Raw genomic sequence first — 23,675 nt, 5'->3', positions numbered from 1 at the left:
GCTATTATATGCAAATAATTATGCTGAGTCGAATGGTGCAAGAGTTGTTGATGGATGACAAGTATTGAGCGAGATATGAGCGTTTTAAAGATTTAAAAAATAAAAAATTAATAAATCTTTGTGTAACGGTATGAAACACGAAAGAAAGATGGGGATGTAGCTCAAATGGTAGAGCGCTCGCTTAGCATGCGAGAGGCACTGGGATCGACGCCCAGCTTCTCCATTCTGTTTTCACTTCATATTCAAGGATATGTAGTGAAGTGTCGTATGTTTTGTTCTTTTGGATTATGTTGTTGTTGTCATATTGTAGTGAAAGATATACAGTCAAGTTTTTTTTAGTACCACGCCAGTTAGAAAATGAACTTTTGCGTAACAACCTATTGTGACGAAGCAAATAATAATATTGATGCCAATGATGACTGCGTCTTGTGAATTCCTATACTGAATCAATTCAAATTTTTTTGAACCTTATTCAATATTTGAACCTTATTTTAAAAATCAAATCTTATTTCAAAAGTCAAACCTTACTTCAAAAATCAAATCTTATTTCAAAAGTCGAACCTTACTTCAAAAATGAAACCTTATTTTCTTTTGTCTATATAATAGACAAGTTTTTATTTCTATTTTACTTCACTTATCTTAACTTCTCTTTGTTATATTATTTTTATATAAATAACCAATAAATCAAGTATTTTTATCTCTGAATCTGTTGGTATAACACTCTTAAAACACAAGCAAGACAAGTCCCTTGAAGCAAATTATCTTCATTGTAAACATTTCCAAACCTTTTATTAAACTACTACAAGCAAGTCTGATCTACTTAACAAGATCTGGTGGTCACTCATAACAAGCGAATCCATTATCAATACTTTAACTCAAGTCTTATTTTTTTTATTCTTTTTATCAACTTTATTCTATTTCAAAACCATAAAACTCTTACAAGCCATTAAAGGAAGGAAAATTACACTATTTAAAAACGGAGTATCAACTCTTTTGCTTGAAAACCAAAAACAACATAAAATTATAAAAACCAAAAACATATAAATACCCTTATATCTTATCCCTATTTTTACTTCACTTCACTTCACTTCACTTTACTTTTGAATTTTATATTCTTTTTATATTTTCTGTATTTTATAAAACAATAAATCCATCAAGCGTTCAATTGAAACCCTTTGGTCTGTGTTCTATTTTAAATACTGAAGTCCCTTGAAATCAATAATCTTCATTGTAAACCTATTCCTAAACCTCAAGAGTTTAACCTATTCTAACAAGTTTGATCTACTATTAACAAGATCTGGTGGTCACTATCGACAAAACTTACATACTTAAAAACCTAAACCCGCAAACAAGCAATATATTAAAGAAAATTACAGTAGCACAAATGATGAAATTTTAGATCAAGAGAACAATGCTGATCACAATGTAACACGCAAGAACAAAACGGCGGAATTTAAATCGTTGCAGTTTATAACGAACGCCTTACAGTTTGCAACAACCACCTTACACTATACAACAACCGCCTCTTATGTTATAACAACCATCCAAAATACCAAAAACAGAACAAAATCATAAAATCCAAAAGCATATAAATAACTCCAAATAATAATCACAAAAATACTTCATTTCTTATTAACTTCTTACTTACTTCACTTCTTATTTTACTTTTTCTTTTTATCAAATAAATATTCTTTTAAAGAGGCAAATTATCTCTTATTTTATTTAACATCAAGAACAAGAAGTCCCTTGAAGCTATCATACTTCATTGTAAAACCCCCTTTTATTTATCTTTTTATCTTTTTTTTTTATTTTACCTTTATCAAAACAGTCTGATCTACTTTACAAGGTCTGGTGGTCACTATAACAAGCGAATCAAGCCAAACCTGACTCATATAAAAGCAACTCTTATATCAATTACACCCAAATCTGTTTATTTAAGCCTTAACTCAACACTACCAAACAGAGAAACTACTATAAACCAAATCATTACAACAAGAATAATTTTGATGTCCAGCGACATTGATGTCGTTCGACATAGATGTCAAACAACACTGTAGGAACAACAAGGTCAAGTCAAGCCACGGTCATGGTTACATGTTGTAACTTAAAGTTCATTTGAACTTTATTTTTCTTTTGAACTTTATTTTTTATTTCAACTTTATTTCTTCTTTTGGATTTGATTCCTGATCGAGGAATCCTTTCCTAAAATTTTATATCTTTTTTTTGAATATAAAAAGGACAACCTTTTTATGACTTTTATCTGGACTTCTCTTCAATTATATATCTTAAATATATTTTATCAATAAATCAAGTATTTTTATCTGAATCTTTTGGTATAACACTCTTAAAATACACGCAAGACAAGTCCCTTGAAGCCAATTATCTTCATTGTAAACACTTTCAAAACTCTTATCCAATTACTCTATTACAAACAAGACTGATCTATTTAACAAGATCTGGTGGTCACTTACAACAAGCAAATCCAATATCAATACTTAACTCAAGTCTTATTTTTATTCTTTTTCATCTACTTTATTCTATTTTATAAAACGTTAATTCTTACAAGCCATTAAAGGAAGCAAAATTACAACACAAACAATAAGCCACGCCAATTTTTATATAAATAAGATGAATATTTTTAAACAAAATAACATTATCCAATCCGATCCAATCCAATTCAATAAATCAAATCTTCTTACGCTTAAAAAGCAATCTTTTCTTATTGGATCACAATAACCTTTTCTTTTCTTTTTATTTTTACTTATTCTTTCTGATCTGATACCCGAGTTATCACAAATCAAGAAAGCTCCCTTTTATTTTTATCGTTTATCAAACAATCTTATTCTTAACCTTATTGATCTAAAAAGATCTGGTGGTCACTACTCAAAGACAATTTACTCTAAAGAACTGTTAAACGTTCAATCAAGTTACCTAAACTCAAGTCATTCAAGACTTCAAACCTCAATTTAAACAAATCTACATCACTTTAACACAAGCCAAGTCCCAAGTACTAACAAGTTACAATATGTTTTATTCTCCTTTTGGGTTATGTTATAAAGATTCCTTTTTAATACTTCTACTTGTAAATGTCAACCGCAGTATAGACGCAGTATAGACGCAGTATATCCGCAGTGCTTTCAATATCAACATTATATCAATACATAACAAACGTCACCTCCGCAGCAAATGTAAAATAGTGTAATAGCTTGTTTTCTATTTAGGCCTTGTGTATTTATAAAGGGTTTAAAGTAGTTTTGAATATGAAGTAAAGTTATATTTGAGTATTTTCTTGATAGGAGTGACCACCAGATCTTGTTTTAAAGTAGATCAGTCTTGATATAAAGGTACAGTGGGTCAAAATACCTCACAAACCTCAGCACTTTTTGAGATTGTAGTCTTCTGGATTACTCAATAATATTTGCATCTTTCTCAAATTTTGCACAGGTGCTGTCCAATACGTTGAGTATATTTGCACAAAGTTCCGACGACGGAAATTGAAAAATGAGCGAATAAGTAACTATGAACTGGAGGCGGTCTATTTGTGAGGTATTTTGACTTTCATCAATTTTTTCTTTCTCCGCCATAGGTCATTTCAAACAATGTTCCGGCAAGTTTTAGATATTTCCCGGATAGCGCAGTCACCCCGGAACATAAAATTTAAACTTTGGAAAAGAATTGATTATTCTTTCTTTCGCTAATCCGTAAGTAAATTTCCATCTACAGCATCATCCATCTGTCTGCAAAAATGCCCAAATCCTTACCATACGAAGCTCAAATGGACATCAAATCAGCACTAGAGCATGATGTATCGACTGATGTTATTGCAAAACGGTTTGGAGTGCATCAAAACACCGTTATCAACTATGCAAATAAGTGGATGCCTAACCGGATTCGCAAGAAAGGTGGCAAACAACGCCTTGTAAGCGACATCACTCGTCGTCTAATCAAGCGAGAGGTCCTAAACGGCTCCTTAAGGACTGCCAAGGAGGTCCACCTGAAGTTGGAAGAGTTGGGCTATTCTATGTCGTACCAATCCGCTATTAACGCTTTGCATTCTGTGGAGATTTTTGCTGAGATAAAAAAGAAGAAGCCTTTACTCACTGCACAGCACAAAAAAGCTCGATTAGCTGGGGCTAAAAAGCATCAGTATTGGACCATTCACGACTGGCGACGTATCATCTTCTCAGATGAAGCCAAAATTAATATCTGGGGATCGGATGGCTGTAAATACTACTGGAAGCGTAAAGGAGACCGTCTTCAGCCTCATCACATTGAAGTTACAGTGAAGCATGGTGGTGGTGGTATCATGTTGTGGGGCTGTATAACCAGTGAGGGACCCGGGTATGCCTGTCAGATATATGATGGCACCATGAATTCAGAGGTGTACCAAGAAATCCTTGGTACAAGCCTTAAAGACACACTCGGGTACTATGGCCTAGATTGGAAATCATCCATTTTTCAGCATGACAACGACCCAAAACACCGATCAAAGTCTACAAAACAGTATATGGAAGATAACAGCATGTGTTATATTGATGACTGGCCATCCCAAAGTCCTGATTTGAATCCAATCGAGCATATATGGCACCATGTGGTATTTACACATGTAATAAAGTAATAATGTAAGTTACTACGAACAATGGTCCTCCAAATTAGGAATATCGGACATTGTATTACGCCACTTCAAATAAAATCCCGATCCACTCCAGAATATTCTAATAAGTTCCTGGATCAGGATTAATAATTACTTCTTGATAAGAAGATGTTAAACTATGCCAATCATATAAATAACTCATTGTCTAATATCGATTAATAATCAATAGTCATATACTGTAAATATTAATATTTAGCCGTGATTAGAAAAGTATAAATACCCTCATATTTTTAACTTGAATAAAGGACAATCTACTTTGAGTCTCACTTATTTTTATATTTGTTGATTGACTTAGTACTTTTTATATTATAAAACCTCAAATATCACATTTTTTTAAGTGAATACACTACGATATTGTTCTGAAATCAAGATGTCTGCTACTGGTAACTCTACTCCTGCTACTCCCAATGCTCCTGCTCCCATTGACTACGCTATGGAATTGATCAACTCTCCTGAGCAAGTCGCTGATGCTGTCTTAAAGGAAACGGAAGACTATGCTAGCTCTTTAAATGAGTTGTCTATAAATGAAGATAACCGAGCCATTTCCTCTTCTTCTGAAGACAATTTATTGGAAATGAAAAATGCTAAAAGGGTGGCATATGACCTCCTTGAACGAGTTCGGGTGGAACTCACTCGTATGTATGCAAATCCTCAGGCTTCTATGGATGAAATTAACCAAGGAAGAGAGGTAGTTCAACAGGCTAAATATCGATATAACGGTATAGTTGAGCTATACAATGAATGCAAGAAAAATAGGATGCATAAGCCTATGTTGTCTCACGCCGGGAACCCTAGATCTGCTGTCAATAAGGAACATACGGCACAGGACGAATGGTCAAGTTTCAATAACAGCAAGATCAGCCGCTCTGAGCTTCCCATTCTGCATCTTTCGGTGGACAAGAAGGATTCTGACCCTGATGACTGGAAATATTTCAACACCGTTGAAATATTTTTCAAGACCTTTGAGCGCATTTTCAGGATCAATCAAGTAAACATCTTGGTCCACTGGCGTGATTACATGGCCTTGTCCATTGGCGAAGCCAATTTAGATTGGTACCAAGAAACAATCGAATCACACAGCCCTTCGTACTCTTGGGAAGAAGCCAAGGACATTATACGCAAGCACTTTGAAAACCCTGCCAAGGCAATTGAAATGTTTGGACGCCTACTCTCATCCAAACAGCGAAACAATGAAACGGTGTCTGATTTCACTGCTCGTTTCAACCGCCTTGCTCAAACCGCTCAGTGTTCGGATTCAAACATGCTTGCACGAATATACATCAACTCTCTTCATGATGATTTAAACCTTCACACAAGAACGGTATTGTCATCCAACTATGGTGCTACTTTCTTACAAGACATCAATTCTATCAGAGAAGTTGAAAAACTTGCTTCTGGCTTGGAAGTACACAAGCACCAGCCCTATGCTGCTTCTACCCCATACAAGCACTCTAAAGGTGAACGCCATGGCTTTAAGGGTGCAAAAAGAGGTCATTCTGAGTCCTCAAATGGTGACTTTATAAAGAAACAAAAAAGTTCTAATGGTCACTTCACCTCTTCAAGCTCTTCTGACTCCTCCAGTTCCAAAAAGTGTCTATATTGTAAAGATACATGGTTCAAGGGACATAAGTGCATGGAATTCTTTGCTCAAAAGAATAAGAGCACAGTAAGGAAGATAGAAAAACGAAAGCAAAACGTTAAAAAACTTGATCATCCCTCTACTAAGGCATGGAATGAATTTGCCAAGAGACAATCAAATAAGAAATCTAGTACTGATGATGAACTAGAGGATAAAATGCAACTCGGTAAGTGCATAAGAGCAATAAAACAAGAGAAAAATGACTTGTTGACTCACAATTCCTTTTCTTTATATACTCCTATAATCATCCAGACGAATAGAGCACTTGGTTTAATTGACACTGGTGCAGAAATATCAGTCATAAATAGAAAATTTATTGAAATAAATAAAGTTAAATTCTATCATAAAACTGGTCTTATTAATTTAGCTGGAAAGGATAATGTTGTAAAAAGGATTGGTATTACTGAACCACTTGAATTGAAATATAATGGAAAGACTTTCCACCATTCATTTGAGATTATGGATTTTAATGAAGATGATAAATGTAATGTCATTCTCGGCCTTGATATTTTAAGTCATTTGGGTATTGCTCTCACTGGAGTCGCTCATAATTGGGATGATAATGAAGTCATCTTTGATGATTCAATTGATGACACTGTTAAACCCAACAACTCTCCTGCTGGCACTGAACTTGAACGATCCCAGTTCATAGAAAAAATTCATCCTTTACTTGCAGAAAATATGAACATACCCAAAGATGCATTCTGCACAGTACCTGAATCCATAATCCACTTACCCACGGAAAAAGGAAAAATTGTAAATCATAAGCAATATCCCATAGCATATAAATTGAAACCTGTCTTGGATGAAGCCATCAATAAATGGTTAGACAATGGTACCATCACAAAAGCTCCTGTAAATACGGCCTGGAATTCTCCATTAACCTTAGCTGATAAAAAGGATGCAAATGGAAATAAAACTGGCAAAAGACCATGTCTAGATCCTCGACATATAAATGCTCTATTACCAGACGATAAGTTTCCTATACCTCTCATAACGGATATTTTTCATGAATTATCTGGATCCTCAATCTTTACTACTTTGGATTTGACTGCTGCATTTCATCGTTTTAAGATTCATGATGAAGACCAGCCTAAGACCGCATTTACATATAACGGTCAGCAGTATATGTTTGTTGGTGCTCCTTTTGGAATAAAGTTCCTATCAAACGTATTCCAAAGAGTAATGACGCAGATATTTAAAGACATGCCCTTTGTACGAACTTTCATTGACGATATTGTTATAATGTCGAAAAATATGGAAGAGCATGCTGTACATGTAAAAGCTGCTATAGAAGCGCTTACTAGGGTGAATCTCGTTCTCAACGTCGATAAATGTCATTTTGCACAAAGCTGCGTTTATTTACTCGGTTTTTGTATCTCTGCTAAAGGATCTTCGTTAGATACTCGTAAGCTAACAAATATTGAAGAATGGCCTAGACCTACATGTGGCACGGATGTTCAGCGATTCTTAGGTGTTGTAAACTATTTCCGCGAACATATTCCTAAAGCAGCCATGTTAACTGCTCCTTTAGATCATCTTCGTAACAGCAAAATAATAACTGAGAAGGATTGGACACCCTTGCATCAAACTCATTTTGAGGCAATAAAGAAAGTTTTACTTTCCAATGTGGTGTTAAGTCAACCTGATCTCAGACAGCCATTTTTTGTCGCAACTGATGCTTCAAATTACGGTATTGGTGCTGTACTATATCAAGAACATGTGGAGTTGACATCTAATGTTGATTCTACAGATGTAGTTAAAAACGATAATGTTTTAAAGGATAAGGGAAAGAAAAAGACCACAATAAAATATATTGGTTTCATGGCACGTTCTCTTTCCAAGTCCGAGAGAAATTATAGTACCACGAAGAGAGAACTTCTGGCAATCATATTTGCACTCAAAAAGTTTCATAAATTTCTATGGGGAAATCCTTTTACACTTTATACAGATCATAAAGCTCTGACCTATCTTCATACACAAAAATATGCAAATACCATGATGATGAATTGGTTTGATACCATTCTTGATTACCAATTTAAGGTAATTCATCTTCCTGGTATGGATAACATATTACCTGACCATTTATCTCGCCTTTTCCCTACGGATCAAATGCTGAGGGGGAGTGAACAGGATACTAGAACTAAAAATGGCATTATACATACAGCGATAAGAGCTATAAGATCAAATAAACATAAAAAATTTGCAGTAAAAAAACCTGCACAATATAAGCAGTGTGATTATATGACTCCTCCTAAAAATGAGAGAAAGCAACTTATGCTAAGAGCTCATCTAATGGGTCACTTTGGTGCTGAAAATATAGTAAAAGTATTACATAATGACGGATTGCACTGGAAAAACATGATAGTCGACGCAGTCGAACTTGTTAAATCATGTGTTGCTTGTCAAAAGCATAATATAACCAGAAAAGGATATCATCCTCTAAGACCAGTATATTCATACCTACCTGGTGATCACTGGTCGATGGATTTAGCTGAATTACCCACAACTCCGAATGACAATAAATACTTATTGGTGCTATTAGATATATGCACACGATTCTGTATTCTAAGATGCTTACCAAATAAGAAAGCCAAAACTATTGCTGGCACTCTTGTCCAAGTTTTTAGTGACTTTGGTTACCCGCGTATTCTACAATCAGACAACGGAACCGAATTTAAAAATGTCACAATGAAATTGTTAACTGAAAGTACAGGCATAGATCACAGACTTATCTCACCTTATCATCCGCAAGCAAATGGCAGTGCGGAAAGATGGGTTAAGACTGCTAAGATTGCTATTGCTAAATCAGTACAAGGAACAGGACAAGACTGGGACTTTTATGTACCTAGTGTACAGTTATTTATAAATAACAAAGTATCTAAAAGGCTTAATACTCCACCTTTCTCTTTGATGTTTGCGAGAAAAATGAACGGATTTGAAGATTACCGAAAAAAGGATCCAAAGAAAGCCGTACCGCTCTCATACGAAGAATTGTTGGAAAGAATTGATCATATGAATCAAGTAGTCTTCCCAGCCATTAAAGATAAAACTGACAAGTATGTTGAAAACATGAAAAAGCAGTTTGAAAAGCATAATACAATAGTTGATGACTTCAAAGAAGGAAGTCATGTCATGGCTAAAGTTCCTACTATGACTGGTTCACTAAACCCTGTGTATGATGGTCCATATACAGTGATTCGTAAAACCAGAGGTGGATCCTACGTACTTCAGGATGAAATGGGATTACTAATGTCTTGAGACTATACTCCTTCTGAATTAAAGCCAATTGATCTGCATAATATAAATGAGGACAATGAAGAGGTTTATGAGATCGAAGGAATTGTAGATCATAGAGGTAGAGGTAATAACAGAGAGTTCAAAGTACGTTGGAAAGGGTATAGTAAGGATGAAGACTCATGGCTTACGCCTGATAAAATCACCCATACCTCTACTATTGAGAACTATATGAAACGAATGGGATTACATCCACAAAATAAATTCAAGAAAGATCCCGTAAAAAATAAACCTTTGATACATAAGCATAATAATGAAAAGGGAATTTTACATAAAGCTACAGAGTCACTTAAATCACTCTATGATAAAGACACCAAAGTTAATCAGGATAATAAATATAAATTATCTAAAGATATAAACAAGACCCATAATAAACATAAAAGAAAAGCCATAGATATTAACGACTTGAGACGAAGCAAAAGAAATCGTACATAAATAAACGATTGTCCCAATCTGGCAGGGAGGGATGTGGTATTTACACATGTAATAAAGTAATAATGTAAGTTACTACGAACAATGGTCCTCCAAATTAGGAATATCGGACATTGTATTACGCCACTTCAAATAAAATCCCGATCCACTCCAGAATATTCTAATAAGTTCCTGGATCAGGATTAATAATTACTTCTTGATAAGAAGATGTTAAACTATGCCAATCATATAAATAACTCATTGTCTAATATCGATTAATAATCAATAGTCATATACTGTAAATATTAATATTTAGCCGTGATTAGAAAAGTATAAATACCCTCATATTTTTAACTTGAATAAAGGACAATCTACTTTGAGTCTCACTTATTTTTATATTTGTTGATTGACTTAGTACTTTTTATATTATAAAACCTCAAATATCACACTCACCTATCTTCCCAAACTTCTCTACAATGGGTTTCGTTTTTAGATGATCATTTTTACAACGCATTACAGAAGGATGACTTACACGAGCTACCTACATTCCGATGCAATGACAGTATATTTTCTATTATCGATTATATATTCGTTAGTCAGTCTTGGTGCTCCAAGGTCACAGAAAGCAACATCCACAAATTGGATGCCTCCTGATCAGATCACTCACTTCTGTCAATTACTTGCTGCATTGGTTCCTCCCCTTCTGGTCCCGGTCTGTGGCGTGGAAACCCTCTTCTCGCTCGAAACCCAGCTTACCAACAATATCTTCGCCAACATCTAGAAGATATTCTACCCAAGCTACCCTCTGAATGGTCTGCCGCGAAATCATGGGATCACATTAAACGTCAAGTTAAAAAGATCACACGCACTTTCGCAGTAGATTACACTAATTGGCGTACAAAAACCATCCGCAAACTACAAAGCAATCGAAATCAATTTTTGCGAAGTAAACCACCATTAGCTATTCGCTTACATCAATTGCCTATTTTCGATCAACAAATTGCGTCGCTACAACAAGAACTTACTGATATTCTGGCTCTCAAAGCTAATGTTCATTGGCAGGAAGCAGGTCAAACCTCGATCAAGTATCTGAAAAGTATGTATCGTAAACGCACAGTTGAACAACATATTACCACCTTACGATCTGACGACAATGAAGATCCGATCGAAGGCATTGATCAACTACTCCCCATCACCCAGCAGTTTTACCAGTCCTTGTATGATGCGGACCCTGTCGATGATCTTCAGCTCGATTCCTATCTCCAAGCTATTCCCGATCTACCACAAGTGACCTCAGACCATTGTGATATTCTTATGGCTCCTATCACTATCGACGAGATCATTCAAGAGACAGCACGCGTGAAAAACAAAATCAGCAGCCCAGGGGAGGATGGTCTTGGCTATGCCTTTCTGTACCAACTATTTCGCTACCCTCCTCTACAGGAATTGGTTTTAAAGGTATATAATCAAGCACATAACTCCAGTATCTTTCCACCTTGTTAAGGATACATAAGATTATAGTCACTTTATTTTAGTAAAAGGAATCTCATATGATCCTAAATAATATGTTGACATAACTTTGGAATCATTTATAACATTATTTCCAACATAGATCAATAAAAGACCTTGATTAGATTTTTATATTAAGCTTTATTCATATTAACTTCACATAGTCAAATAATATGACATGGTTGTAATATAGTTTATTGATGATATGAGCATGTTGAATAAGGAATGATAATTACTTACCGGATCATCATTAAGTCATGTAAACCTTTATCCTAACTGAGATATTATTATTAGCCATAATATCCAATCACGGAACTAGAGGATTTTATATTCATCCGTACCGTCTCCTAAATAGTCCTACATTCAGAGTTATCTGAAACCATCCCAATAGCATAATTGACAATACAAGCTAGGAACAGGCTAAACTAATAATTAGAAATAGTAATCATCTATCCTGTCGAATTGATCATAAATCTGTCCTAATTCTTTATCCGTATCATGTCTATAAATACTCTCACTTTTTACATGTAGAATTTATCAGATTCAATCTTAGTTATCTTAACTTAATAAAGAGATACCAAGTTCTAACAGTATTTCTTTATCTTTGTTGTTATACTACTTTTACCTAAAACTCCCCTATCCTAAACACACCTTCATGGCAAGAATTACGGGTAAGGCTGTTGGCAAAAAAGGGTGATTTAACGAATCTAAAGAATTGGCGACCTATCTCATTAATCAACTGTGATGCCAAAATTTATACCAGAGTTCTCAACTCAAGAATGCGGCAGGCGATACCATCCCTGATCAACCGATGTCAAACTGGGTTTATGCCGAATCGCTTTATCGCGGAAAATGGTCTCGTGCTTAATATTGTAATGGAACATGCTCGTAAGGACAATCGTCAGGAAATTGCTCTCCTTTTGGATCAAGAAAAAGCCTACGATCGGGTACACCCCTCTTACTTACGCTCAGTGCTACTAAAGTTCGGGTTCCCAACGGTACTTGTGAACTCTCTGATTGGGCTATTTTTTGGTAATCGGGTCCGGGTCAACATCAACGGACATCTCACAGAAGAAGTAACCCAATCCCGCGGCCTCCGTCAAGGGGATCCGCTGTCGCCTCTTTTGTTTAATCTCGCACTAGAACCATTCCTAAGACATGTTTTACAAGACACTTCTTTGTTTGGATTCTCATTTCTTCCATTGTCAGCCGATCCAAATCCTCCTCCTGCTCTTAAAGTACTTGCCTATGCTGATGATGTCTGTGTTTTTCTATCTTCACCTGCAGATTTCCTACGTCTTCAATATCATCTACAGACCTACGGTCAAGTATCCAACGCTAAAGTAAACCTTTCGAAAACTGAAGCAATCTTTCTCAGCGGAAAGAGTTCCAACCAATGGCAGCAAATTCTTGCGCAGCACCAGATCCTCAAATGGCATGATCATACTAAATCACAGCCTCTTCGTTATCTTGGATTTCCGGTTATTCAATCTATTGCTCAGCGAAGATATGTAGAAGACCATCTGTTACAAAATATCAAAGCCCAATGCCCAATCTATTCTCAACGGAATCTCTCTATTAGAGGCCGTGTGACTGTGACTAACACTCTGCTGCTATCTAAATTGTGGTATTCCTTGAGAGTTATCTCACTTCCAAAATCCTTCTTTCGCCAGATTTGATCAACGATCTACCAATTTATCTCGAAAGGCATCAAACCTGGTTTTCGATATGCTTTGTTTTGTCAACCGTTATCCAAGGGCGGATTGGGTTTGTTAGACCCTTTTATCCAACACCGTAGCTTACAAATCCGATGGCTCCGTTTGCTGTTTACTGATGACTTTCAGAGCTCCTGTAGTCAAGTATATTTGAAGGATTTTATACGACGGTTCCACTCCTCGGGTACTTCCTCCTTATTGTCCTGTTTTTTTCCAGCTCTTCGTTCAACAACCGATGTGTCTGTTGTTTCTTTTCTTCCTGCACTTTATACCACTATGGATTCTTTTCTGAGCAATGGCATGTCTGAAGTTCAATGTAATCCATCCACTCTGTTATGTCTACCCATTTGCTCGCTTTTCTCGGAAATCCCTGATGGTCATTGGCTACGCAGACCTCACCGCTCTAAATCACGGGCAAGACACTATTTTACATATGATCAGTCACTCCAAAGGGTACGGCCTATGTTGGCGTCAGACTCACCGCCTCATCCTCGATTATCAGCCCGACTACTACGAGATTTACAGTGGGTCAAAAAACTGCACCAACGCAACTCAGTTTTTCTGAAATACAAGTATAGCTCTGTCAGTTTAACAGTAAACATTACGAAACTTGGAACAGAAAGAGTTACTACTGTTACTATTTATTGACAAAAGTTTCAAGGTCAGATGCGGAGTATTGATTTAAAGAGCACTCAGCAAAAAGAGGAGGTCGGTTGGTGCAGTTTTTTGACTTTAAAATGAAAAGGTATTTGATATCATATGTCCGGACTGAGACTATTCCAGCAAATTTAATCGAATTTTGCTGATACTTAGTCACACTGGGGACCTGAAAATAAAGTTTTTTTTGCAATTGTTTTCTTTTTTTTTTCTTTCCTGCTTTACCCAAACCCATTGTACATCGTCAGTATCTATCCATTATTAGAAATGCCCAAAAAGCTTCCATCCGATATTCAAAACAGTATCAAAGTATTATTAGAGTACAGTGTTGACTCCGCAGTCATTGGGAAACGGGTTGGAGTGCATAGAAATACCGTCAATAGGTATGCAAATAAGTGGATACATGATAGAATACGTAAAAGAGGAGGTAGACCGAGCATTGTGGCAGAGTCAACACGTCCATACATCAAGAGATAAGTGCTCACAGGTTGTTTGAGGACAGCCAAGGACGTGCAAATGAAGTTGGAGGAGCTGGGGCGCCCTATGTCGTATCAATCGGCAATTAATGTCTTACATTCAGTTGAAATTTATGCTGAGATCAAAAAGAAGAAGCCATTATTGACTGAAAAGCACAAAAAGGCTCGATTAGCATGGGCAAAAAAACATCAATATTGGACAGTACATGATTGGCGACGTGTCATCTCTTCTGGTGAGACGAAAATCAACATTTGGGGCTCTGATGGCTGCAGGTATTATTGGAAAAGAAAATGTGATCATTTACAGCCTCAGCATATCGACGTTACTGTGAAGCATGGAGGCGGTGGTCTCATGTTAGGGGGCTGTATAACCAGCGAAGGACCTGGATACGCATGTCAGATCTCTAATGGTACCATGAATTCAGAGGTATACCAAGAAATCCTTGGTACAAGTCTACAAGACAATATGGAGTACTATGGTATTAACTGGGAAACGTCGGTATTTTAGCATGACAGTGATCCTAAACATCGATCAAAGTCCACAACGCAATGGATGAAGGATAGTGGCATGTTTTATATTGACGATTGGCCATCACGAAGTCCAGACCTTAATCCTATTGAACATATATGGCATCACTTGAAGTTAAAGCTGAGCATGTATGATAATAGGGCGACCAGCATCCATGAATTGTGGCAAAGAGTCGAAAATGAATGGAGTTCGTTTACTAAGGAACAATGCATCAAATATATACACAGTATGCCAGACAGAATGCAAGCAGTCTTAGCAAAGAAGGGTGGATCCACTAATATTAAAAAAGTCAAAAAACTGCACCAACCGACCTCCTCTTTTTGCTGAGTGCTCTTTAAATCAATACTCCGCATCTGACCTTGAAACTTTTGTCAATAAATAGTAACAGTAGTAACTCTTTCTGTTCCAAGTTTCGTAATGTTTACTGTTAAACTGACAGAGCTATACTTGTATTTCAGAAAAACTGAGTTGCGTTGGTGCAGTTTTTTGACCCACTGTACAAAATCGTACTGTCAAACTGAATGAGATGACTTGGCAGGTCATATTGAATACATCTATTGATCCAGGTAGTGTGACAGACTATCCTTTTGTCACATGGCTCACAAGATCATTCGAATGGGTTTCTTTTTGTCCTCGAGTATACCGTCAGGCTCTGCTTGATTCTATGCTTCCTTGCCCGGCTTCTGTCATATCGTCTGATGGTTGGTTGAGTTTCTGGAATCTCACCATTCTACCTGAAGCACGATCGTTCTGTTTTCGCTTTATCCATGGCAAATTACATAGTCAATCATCTATAGCCCGTTTCAACCCTGATGTCAGTGCTACATGCAAGTTCTGCAACGTACCCTCCGAGGATATACCCCATCTTCTCGTGGAATGCCCTCATAAATGGTCCATTTGGCAAGAAGCTCTGTCTCGTTTTGCACCTCACCTAGATTTCCAACCAACGGATATCCTTACCCTTTTATTGCATCTGACACGCTTCGATTATATCGACAACACAACTCTGCTCCGTTTTAGTTATTACATTCTTTTATTTTTATGGCGCGCACATTGGCGATACATTTTTGATGGTGTTCCTCTCTTACCCGAACGTATTGTTACAACAGCTTTTGAAAAAATTGGGATGTTCAGTCCTCACTAAAAGTACACTACTTAATACGACGTGTGACTTATTCAACCTTCAACAAAATCAACTCTTCACTGGCGTGCTCAATGGCAATAGATCTTCGACATATCCCATTATCACGGCCTCAACTCATTTCTACTATTCTTAAAAATTCAAGCTTTTCCGTCTTCATTAAAAGCACACCACTCACTGTGACGTGTGACCTTTATCATTTTACATTTTATTTGTTTAACTAATAAATCAAATATTCTACAAAAAAAAAAAAAATTAGGGATAGTGATATCTGGCTTCAGGAACAGACCAAGGATGGTCCTTCTTTTGGTGGGAGGATCTGTTGCACGAACGAGAATTTAATCCCCGATACAAGCATGAATAATTACAGTTTGGATGAAGAACATGAACTGTAATTTACAGTTCATGACAAGAGACAAAAGTCGCCCCATATTTTTATATATAAATAAGATAATTATTTTTAACAAATATTCAACATCCAATAAATCATATCTTCTTGCGCTTAAAAAGCAATCTTTTCTTATTGGGTCACAATTACCTTTTCTTTTCTTTTTATTTTTACTTATTCTTTCTGATCTGATACCTGGGTTATCACGAATCAAGAAAGATTCTTTTCATTTTTATCTTTTATCAAACAATCTTATTCTTAACCTTATTGATCCAAAAAGATCTGGTGGTCGCTACTCAAAGACAATTTACTCTATCAAAAGAACTGTTAAACGTTCAATCAAGTTACCTAAACTCAAGTCATTCAAGACTTCAAACCTCTATTTGAAACAAATCTACATCACTTTAACGCAAGCCAACTCCCAAGCACTAACAAGTTACATTGTAAATCACTTTACAAATTGTCATTATTTTACCTATTTGACAAATTTTTAACCATTTGATATATTTTTTACTTTTTTATATTTTTTTAACTTTTTGATATATTTTTTAACCACTTCAATATTTTTAACCTTTGCGAATATTTTTACTTCTTGTAAAAATTGAACTTTATATTTTTTGCTTATAAAAAGCCTAGCTTTTTATTCTTTTTTGAAAAACTTCACTTAAACTCGACCTTTTTTTAACAATATAAATATATTTTATCAATAAACCAAGTATCTTCATCTCTGAATCTTTTGGTATAATACTCTTAAGACACAAGCAAGACAAGTCCCTTGAAGCCAATTATCTTCATTGTAAACACTTTCAAAACTCTTATCAAATTACTTTATTACAAACAAGTCTGATCAACTTAACAAGATCTGGTGGTCACTCACAACAAGCGAACTTATAACTCAAATTACCTACTCTATTTGGAACTTACTTTATCCAATACTTTATTCAATTACTAAAACTTTATCTCAATAACTTACATCAAGCCTACCAAAGCCAGAAAGTATATCGAATCCCACACAATGCCAACAAAGGCTGCGGTTTGTGATTTTATTTACTTTTGAACCTTATTCATTTTTTGAACTTTATTTCAAAATCAAACCTTATAGCAAAAACAAACCTTTTATTAAATTACTACAAACAAGTCTGATCTACTTAACAAGATCTGGTGGTCACTATATACAAGTTGTTGTAGAATAGCGTCTGATCATTACGGACATTGAATAATCACAACTAAAAGAAGTATATTAAAATTGATAAAAGATAATAATTTAAATCTTTATTAAATAAAATATATTCTTCTTCTTTTTATATAAAACTATCACTATTAGATTCACTCTATAAAGTAAACATGAACACTAAATAAGTCATGATCTTTACTATTCATCATTTCTGTAAATGAATAATAATGGATCAGGTACCTAGTCAACTTTGATTTGACTGGAGGCATTTCATATAAATATATCTTTCCTCTCAATGAAGACAAGACATATCTCCCGGATCAGTTAAAGAACAATAAGATCTATAAAAACAACGAATTAAAAATTTTCATAATCGATTTAGTGATCATTATTCAATCAAACATGTCAATGATTGGATCTACGCTCATAACTACTCATTTACCCGCCAACTGATAGAAGAATATAAATAGTAGACTTTGTAATGTTTTCTTTTTAACAATTAAGATTGTCTTAAATAAAGTTCAGTCTCAGAAAGTATTCTTTTGGTTTTATTGCTATTTTGATGATTACCTTACCAGAACATAACATGTTGCCTTTGGAAGACAGAATCGAAAAATTGTTCTTCTTTTGGATAATGTGTCCGTTCATGAAATAAGAATTCCGCTTAACAATATCAAATTGATATTTCTCCTAGCAAGCACGACTAGCAAGCTACAGTCTCTTGATGCAGGTAACCTATTATTTGTTGATAAAATGCTATATAAGCTGTCTTTTTGTTTTACAGTTTTCTCATTAATATTTTGTATACACAGGAATTATTGACAACTTTAAGGCACACTTATAAATAGAAAATACCCTTAAATCAGACATCCTTAAATAGAGCGGCTACCGTATCGATTTTAATGAGAAGAAGAAAAATACTCTCAGATTGGATAAACGCATTCAAGCTACATGGGATGAATGATGAATCACGAAACATATATGCCCGCATCATGGAAACAGTAAAAAAAAGAGTCACCTGAAAAAGTTTCCATTCTTATCTCAAAAATTAAAATAACACCTTGAAGAAAAAAATTATGATTGTCAGGCATAGAAGATACTGAAAATTTTGGAACAGGTATTGGATTTCATTCCTGATTGGAAAGAAGATGACTCCGAAACGACATGCTATCGACATTTTGGTAGTATAATGGACAATCTTTTTCGGGGATCAAGTGTGCGCTTGACAGAGTAAGTTTCCTTACAATGAAAAAAAATAAAAGGAATTCTTTGTAACCTCTCTTTCTCTCTTTGTCTCCTTTTATTTTTTTTTTGTAGTGGTGACATTGCATGCCAAGTTACAAAACTCCCAAAACAGTACAATAACTTCGTGTACGACCCATCAATCGAATCCAATGTCCATGGCCGTAAAATTGATCTTTTGATTAAATACGGCCATGATGATATTGTGATGTCAGCTAATAAATTCAAGAAGCATATAGTCACATCCAACATAGCAAGTTCACAGCAATGCAAAAATTTGTGTGTGAATGAAACAATCTTGGCTGCTTTACAACGACTGAATCCAACAACGATTGATGGGTTAATAGCGGTGGATTGGATTGGAAATGTCGGCTATATGTTTGCCATAGTCGACATTAATGATATTTATTACACCCAAAAGATTGAAATCCTCGTCATGCCAGAATCCACTGTGGATTTGGCTCAATTCGAAACGACGTTGGATCTCCTCATTTGTTACCATCATTTCATCGTCAGCAAAGGTCAAGAAGCTCAGATCTCATTGAGTAAACAAAAAAATCTGGATCGACTGTGTTCCATTTATGGTACTACTGATTCATCTTTCGGAGCATCTAACCAGCATGACATATTCTTTACCCCAAAACCTGTTCTCAAAAAGCCAAAAATTCATCATCATTCACAACCGATATGAATACCCTCACCTTTATTTTTTTCATAAAATAAAGAGGAGTATTTTTTTCATGGAATCTTTGTGAAAAGATTCATTTTCTACCAACCTTGATGCTGCTTTTTTTTTGGTTTGTTTGTTTGTTTGACTGTTCAGAAATTGGAGTCATTACAGCTTCTCTTTGTTGAGACATTTACTGAAGCATTTAACAGAATGTGAAACGAAGCCTCTGAAGTCACCCAAATATAAATTATCGCATGCTTCAGTAATTCTAGTCATTAGCGTTTCTTTTTCCAAGAATTTATTTCTCTTCACTTTGCTCTTGACGACTGACCAGAACTGCTCAGTTGGATTTAATTCAGGAGAATACGGAGGAATATATACATACCGGTATCTTCCAGAGTGGATATACTTTCCTATATCAAATGAGCTATGGATTGGAGTATTATCTATGATCAAGTAATGACCTTTCATTTCTGAATATTTGTCCATTTCATCAAGAGTAGCCTTTACGAAACTCAGATAATCTCTGTTACTATTCCTGTGCTGTAACCATCACCTGCACGTCCAAATTTTCTCTTTTTGATACGTCTTGGGATTCTCAAACTAACATTAATTGCACTAGTTGCAAATATCGCCCCTAAAATTGATGTTGCGTTTGCTTTCGCTGTAGGAACTGTAAATATTGCTGGGAATTCCTTTCTTTGACCATGCCATACCTCGTTTTAAATTAATGTGAAAGGCTGATTCATCAAGAAAGAGGCAATTTGTTGTGAAATCCAGATCAGTTTGCTGCCACTTTTGGATCCAATCGTACCTTTACTGGATTTCTCCCTCGCTGTTCCTTTCCACAGGTTGGAACTGAGCTTGTTTAATAGATAGATTGCACTGAATTGTCATGAAGTTGTAAACTGTACTACGAGAAACATTAAGATCTACAAAATTTTGTTTCAAACTTTCTGCCACTTCGGTTACAACGGCAGATGGATTGTCATCAATATAATTTAAAAGAAATTGCTTATGTTCCTCCCAAAGGGCAACGTTTCACCACCTCGATCATCTCTGGGAGCATCATAAAGCGGACTTGGTTGCCTCATTTCAGAACCACCAACTACAACAGTTCGTCACCTGGAACTACCACCATCAGGCAGTCTAGACCAATGCGTTCAGCCGCCCTTGGCACACCCTTCGCGGCCGTCTACATCTTACACCATCATGGAATCTCCTCTTGATGGCACTTCAACGTCTGCAAGAACATCCAACACCAGCAATCCTGATAGCACCCAATTGGCCTACGGCACCCAGGTACCCTTTGGCTCAACAGCTCACCCAACAGCCACCACTTACACTGGATTTACCTCTAATAACAATAAATGCCGACACTCAATACAAGCAGAAGACACAGAATTGGACTCTCCTAGCCTGGAATATACGAGGAAATAACGCGTTTTAGAACCTGCGCCTTCACTTTCCTCCCATGCAGTTGCTATCATCTTCAATACGACGTTTGCTGTTACCTCCAAACAATACATTCAGCGTCAGTAGGCGTATGAACGTTGGTGTCGAACATGCGATTGGGATCCCTCTACACCATCAGCGTTTACCTTAATCAATGATATAGCTGACAACTACACCCTAAAAAAACTGGAAACTCTCCACCATTCAAGTTTATGCCAACTCTATTATTCTCCTGTTTTCTAAAGCAGACCAAGAGGTTATTCGTCGTTCTCAAATTTACCAAGACTTCTTCCACGGTCTACGTCAATCATCCTTACAACCAGTACGTCCTTGGGATTACAATATTATGCCTATTATCAATTACATCATCTCTTTGGGTCCAAATTCAAGTCTTTCGGCGTCTCTTTTAACCTGCAAAACAGCTTGGCTCTTGGCGGTGGTTGGCTTTCTTCGCCCATCCGATATGGAACGCATCGATTTAGACAACACTATTATCATGCCTAATAATATCTTACGCACTCTGATACTGGCACCAAAAGAAAAACGGAAAGACTCTCATATCTCCAAACCTATTACCATACATCCGCATACAAACCCTCTTTTGTGCCTAGCCTCTGCATTTTTTACTTATCGGCTGTTAAGGATACATAAGATTATAGTCACTTTATTTTAGTAAAAGGAATCTCATATGATCCTAAATAATATGTTGACATAACTTTGGAATCATTTATAACATTATTCCCAGCACAGATCAATAAAAGACTTTGATTAGATTTTTATATTAGGCTTTATTCATATTAACTTCACACAGTCAAATGTATGGCGTGGTTGTAATATAGTTTATTGATAATATGAGCATGTTGAATAAGGAATGACAATTATTTACCGGATCATCATTAAGTCACGCAAACATTTATCCTAACTGAGATATTATTATTAGCCATAATATCCAATCACGGAACTAGAGGATTTTATATTCATCCGTACCGTCTCCTAAATAGTCCTACATCCAGAGTTATCTGAAACCATCCCAATAGCATAATTGACAATACAAGCTAGGAACAGGCTAAACTAATAATTAGAAATAGTAATCATCTATTCTGTCGAATTGATCATAAATCTGTCCTAATTCTTTATCCGTATCATGTCTATAAATACTCTCACTTTTTACATGTAGAATTAATCATATTCAATCTTAGTTATCTTAACTTAATAAAGAGATACCAAGTTCTAACAGTATTTCTTTATCTTTGTTGTTATACTACTTTTACCTAAAACCCCCTATCCTAAGCATCGGCAACGTTTGGCTTCCACGCCCTGTTTGGTTAGTCATCCGGTATTTCATAATATCAAGATCAATGCTCTCTTTCGCTCCTTGAAAGACGCTAGGACTTCAATTGGCCATGAAAGAATTTCCAAGCATATCAATAATATTATGGCATATGTAGGTTGTCCAACTGCTGCACCTCTACCAAAGGCAAGGGCGTTGGGCGCTACACTGGCGGCCCAGGCGGGAGTCGCTGTCGACGACATCGTCGTACACGGAAACTGGTCAAGTAAAGCTCTGTTAGAACACTTCTACCGTATCTCCATTACTACTCACAATAATTTTACTGTTACTACTCTGGATTCTCAATAAAGACCCTAGCTCGAAGTATAATAATACTTTAAATACGAATACTATGAAGTATTGTACGTATTATACGAGAGCAACGGATCTTTGTTGCTATCAACTTTTCATGCTTTATTTATCGAATTTGTACTACGTTCAATATATAATATAATAATAATAAAAAATAATCTGTAACATCATCTTCTTGAATGAGACAAAGAAAGAGCTAATTGATAAAGGTGGAGAGGTGGATAGAAACAACAAAGACCCGTTGCTCTCGTATAATACGTACAGTGCTTCATAGTATTCGTATTTAAAGTACTATTATTTTCAGCGGGGAGGTTTGCCGCTGTTAGTCGTATTGTTTTGGCGTCGATTTTAGCTTTGATGTCGTATTTCTATATACTTTAAACATGGTTCATATTCAATTTACAAAGCCAGAGTAGTGAACACTTTACAAAGACTTATTACACTTTTTCTTTATCGTTCAGTCATAACTATCTTCAATCATTTAACTCAACTCAAATTGTTTTTATGAAGGTTCAGCTAAATCCTTTCTAAGATACGTTAATTAATTATAACTGAAGTTCTGATATGAATATATTCTATTATGAAGGTCTGTTTCTGGTTAGACAAGTGGACTGTTTAAATATATTTCTTAAGCTGATTTATTTTTCTTTTATATGCCATGACCTGGTATAAAATAAATAGAAAGAGAATCAATTTATGCTCTACATGAAAAGGGATGTCATCTTTCTTTCCTGAATCAACGTTACTGAGGGGGTATACAAATGTACATATGGACTAAGCCTCAACAGGCTTGCTGCTGCGGGAGGGCTTCATAAAAGAAGCCATTCTTTTTACAAAACTGTGTTGAGATGTATTTGAACCACTGTAAATATCTTTACTCTCTTCTTCGAACGATCTGTTGGTCACTGCCTTTTTAGCTTGCTTTGATTTCTTTGGTTTCAAGCCACCACCCAATTTTATAAATGCTGATTTCGATCTACTCAGCGTAAGCTTCTCTTCAACGATCGGATCACCTGTTGGATTCAAAAGCAGATTACTTTTACGCTTAGACATCGTCTTTTCCATCACCACCACCG

General features: G+C 35.8%; 11 protein-coding genes and 1 non-coding gene across 12 annotated transcripts; 9 read left to right on the top strand and 3 right to left on the bottom strand.

Annotated features, from left to right (window-relative positions):
- Nucleotides 1-150: 150 nt before the first annotated feature.
- Nucleotides 151-223, top strand: RO3G_19143. Its single transcript has one exon. It is a non-coding gene; the product is annotated as a tRNA-Ala (tRNA).
- Nucleotides 224-3,745: 3,522 nt separating this feature from the next.
- Nucleotides 3,746-4,618, top strand: RO3G_11966 (uncharacterized protein; the record flags this gene model as incomplete). The annotated part of the gene is made up of 1 exon (XM_067666550.1): nucleotides 3,746-4,618. The coding sequence occupies one exon, from the start codon at nucleotides 3,746-3,748 to the stop codon at nucleotides 4,616-4,618; it is 873 nt and encodes a 290-aa protein (XP_067522651.1).
- A 406-nt stretch (nucleotides 4,619-5,024) lies between these two features.
- On the top strand, nucleotides 5,025-9,554 carry RO3G_11965 (uncharacterized protein; the record flags this gene model as incomplete). Its single annotated transcript, XM_067666549.1, has 2 exons — nucleotides 5,025-6,459; nucleotides 6,625-9,554. 2 exons carry the CDS (start codon nucleotides 5,025-5,027, stop codon nucleotides 9,552-9,554), a joined length of 4,365 nt encoding a protein of 1,454 aa, XP_067522650.1.
- A 1,003-nt stretch (nucleotides 9,555-10,557) lies between these two features.
- On the top strand, nucleotides 10,558-10,810 carry RO3G_11964 (uncharacterized protein; the record flags this gene model as incomplete). The annotated part of the gene is made up of 2 exons (XM_067666548.1): nucleotides 10,558-10,563; nucleotides 10,598-10,810. The coding sequence occupies 2 exons, from the start codon at nucleotides 10,558-10,560 to the stop codon at nucleotides 10,808-10,810; spliced, it is 219 nt and encodes a 72-aa protein (XP_067522649.1).
- A 289-nt stretch (nucleotides 10,811-11,099) lies between these two features.
- On the top strand, nucleotides 11,100-11,631 carry RO3G_11963 (uncharacterized protein; the record flags this gene model as incomplete). Its single annotated transcript, XM_067666547.1, has 2 exons — nucleotides 11,100-11,459; nucleotides 11,614-11,631. 2 exons carry the CDS (start codon nucleotides 11,100-11,102, stop codon nucleotides 11,629-11,631), a joined length of 378 nt encoding a protein of 125 aa, XP_067522648.1.
- A 2,794-nt stretch (nucleotides 11,632-14,425) lies between these two features.
- Nucleotides 14,426-14,866, top strand: RO3G_11962 (uncharacterized protein; the record flags this gene model as incomplete). Its single annotated transcript, XM_067666546.1, has 1 exon — nucleotides 14,426-14,866. The coding sequence occupies one exon, from the start codon at nucleotides 14,426-14,428 to the stop codon at nucleotides 14,864-14,866; it is 441 nt and encodes a 146-aa protein (XP_067522647.1).
- A 547-nt stretch (nucleotides 14,867-15,413) lies between these two features.
- On the top strand, nucleotides 15,414-16,031 carry RO3G_11961 (uncharacterized protein; the record flags this gene model as incomplete). Its single annotated transcript, XM_067666545.1, has 1 exon — nucleotides 15,414-16,031. The coding sequence occupies one exon, from the start codon at nucleotides 15,414-15,416 to the stop codon at nucleotides 16,029-16,031; it is 618 nt and encodes a 205-aa protein (XP_067522646.1).
- Nucleotides 16,032-16,283: 252 nt separating this feature from the next.
- On the bottom strand, nucleotides 16,284-16,883 carry RO3G_11960 (uncharacterized protein; the record flags this gene model as incomplete). Its single annotated transcript, XM_067666544.1, has 4 exons — nucleotides 16,284-16,417; nucleotides 16,591-16,638; nucleotides 16,765-16,795; nucleotides 16,857-16,883. 4 exons carry the CDS (start codon nucleotides 16,881-16,883, stop codon nucleotides 16,284-16,286), a joined length of 240 nt encoding a protein of 79 aa, XP_067522645.1.
- A 254-nt stretch (nucleotides 16,884-17,137) lies between these two features.
- RO3G_11959 (uncharacterized protein) lies at nucleotides 17,138-17,859 on the bottom strand (the record flags this gene model as incomplete). The annotated part of the gene is made up of 3 exons (XM_067666543.1): nucleotides 17,138-17,230; nucleotides 17,390-17,444; nucleotides 17,831-17,859. The coding sequence occupies 3 exons, from the start codon at nucleotides 17,857-17,859 to the stop codon at nucleotides 17,138-17,140; spliced, it is 177 nt and encodes a 58-aa protein (XP_067522644.1).
- Nucleotides 17,860-18,779: 920 nt separating this feature from the next.
- Nucleotides 18,780-19,523, top strand: RO3G_11958 (uncharacterized protein; the record flags this gene model as incomplete). The annotated part of the gene is made up of 2 exons (XM_067666542.1): nucleotides 18,780-18,820; nucleotides 18,908-19,523. 2 exons carry the CDS (start codon nucleotides 18,780-18,782, stop codon nucleotides 19,521-19,523), a joined length of 657 nt encoding a protein of 218 aa, XP_067522643.1.
- Nucleotides 19,524-20,714: 1,191 nt separating this feature from the next.
- On the top strand, nucleotides 20,715-20,942 carry RO3G_11957 (uncharacterized protein; the record flags this gene model as incomplete). Its single annotated transcript, XM_067666541.1, has 1 exon — nucleotides 20,715-20,942. One exon carries the CDS (start codon nucleotides 20,715-20,717, stop codon nucleotides 20,940-20,942), a length of 228 nt encoding a protein of 75 aa, XP_067522642.1.
- A 2,431-nt stretch (nucleotides 20,943-23,373) lies between these two features.
- Nucleotides 23,374-23,652, bottom strand: RO3G_11956 (uncharacterized protein; the record flags this gene model as incomplete). Its single annotated transcript, XM_067666540.1, has 2 exons — nucleotides 23,374-23,612; nucleotides 23,643-23,652. 2 exons carry the CDS (start codon nucleotides 23,650-23,652, stop codon nucleotides 23,374-23,376), a joined length of 249 nt encoding a protein of 82 aa, XP_067522641.1.
- Nucleotides 23,653-23,675: the final 23 nt, after the last annotated feature.

Source organism: Rhizopus delemar, genomic scaffold (genome assembly GCF_000149305.1).
Source record: "Rhizopus delemar RA 99-880 supercont3.10 genomic scaffold, whole genome shotgun sequence".
NCBI classification, from domain to species: Eukaryota; Fungi; Mucoromycota; class Mucoromycetes; order Mucorales; family Rhizopodaceae; genus Rhizopus; species Rhizopus delemar.
This window is presented reverse-complemented; position numbering and strand designations above follow the sequence as displayed.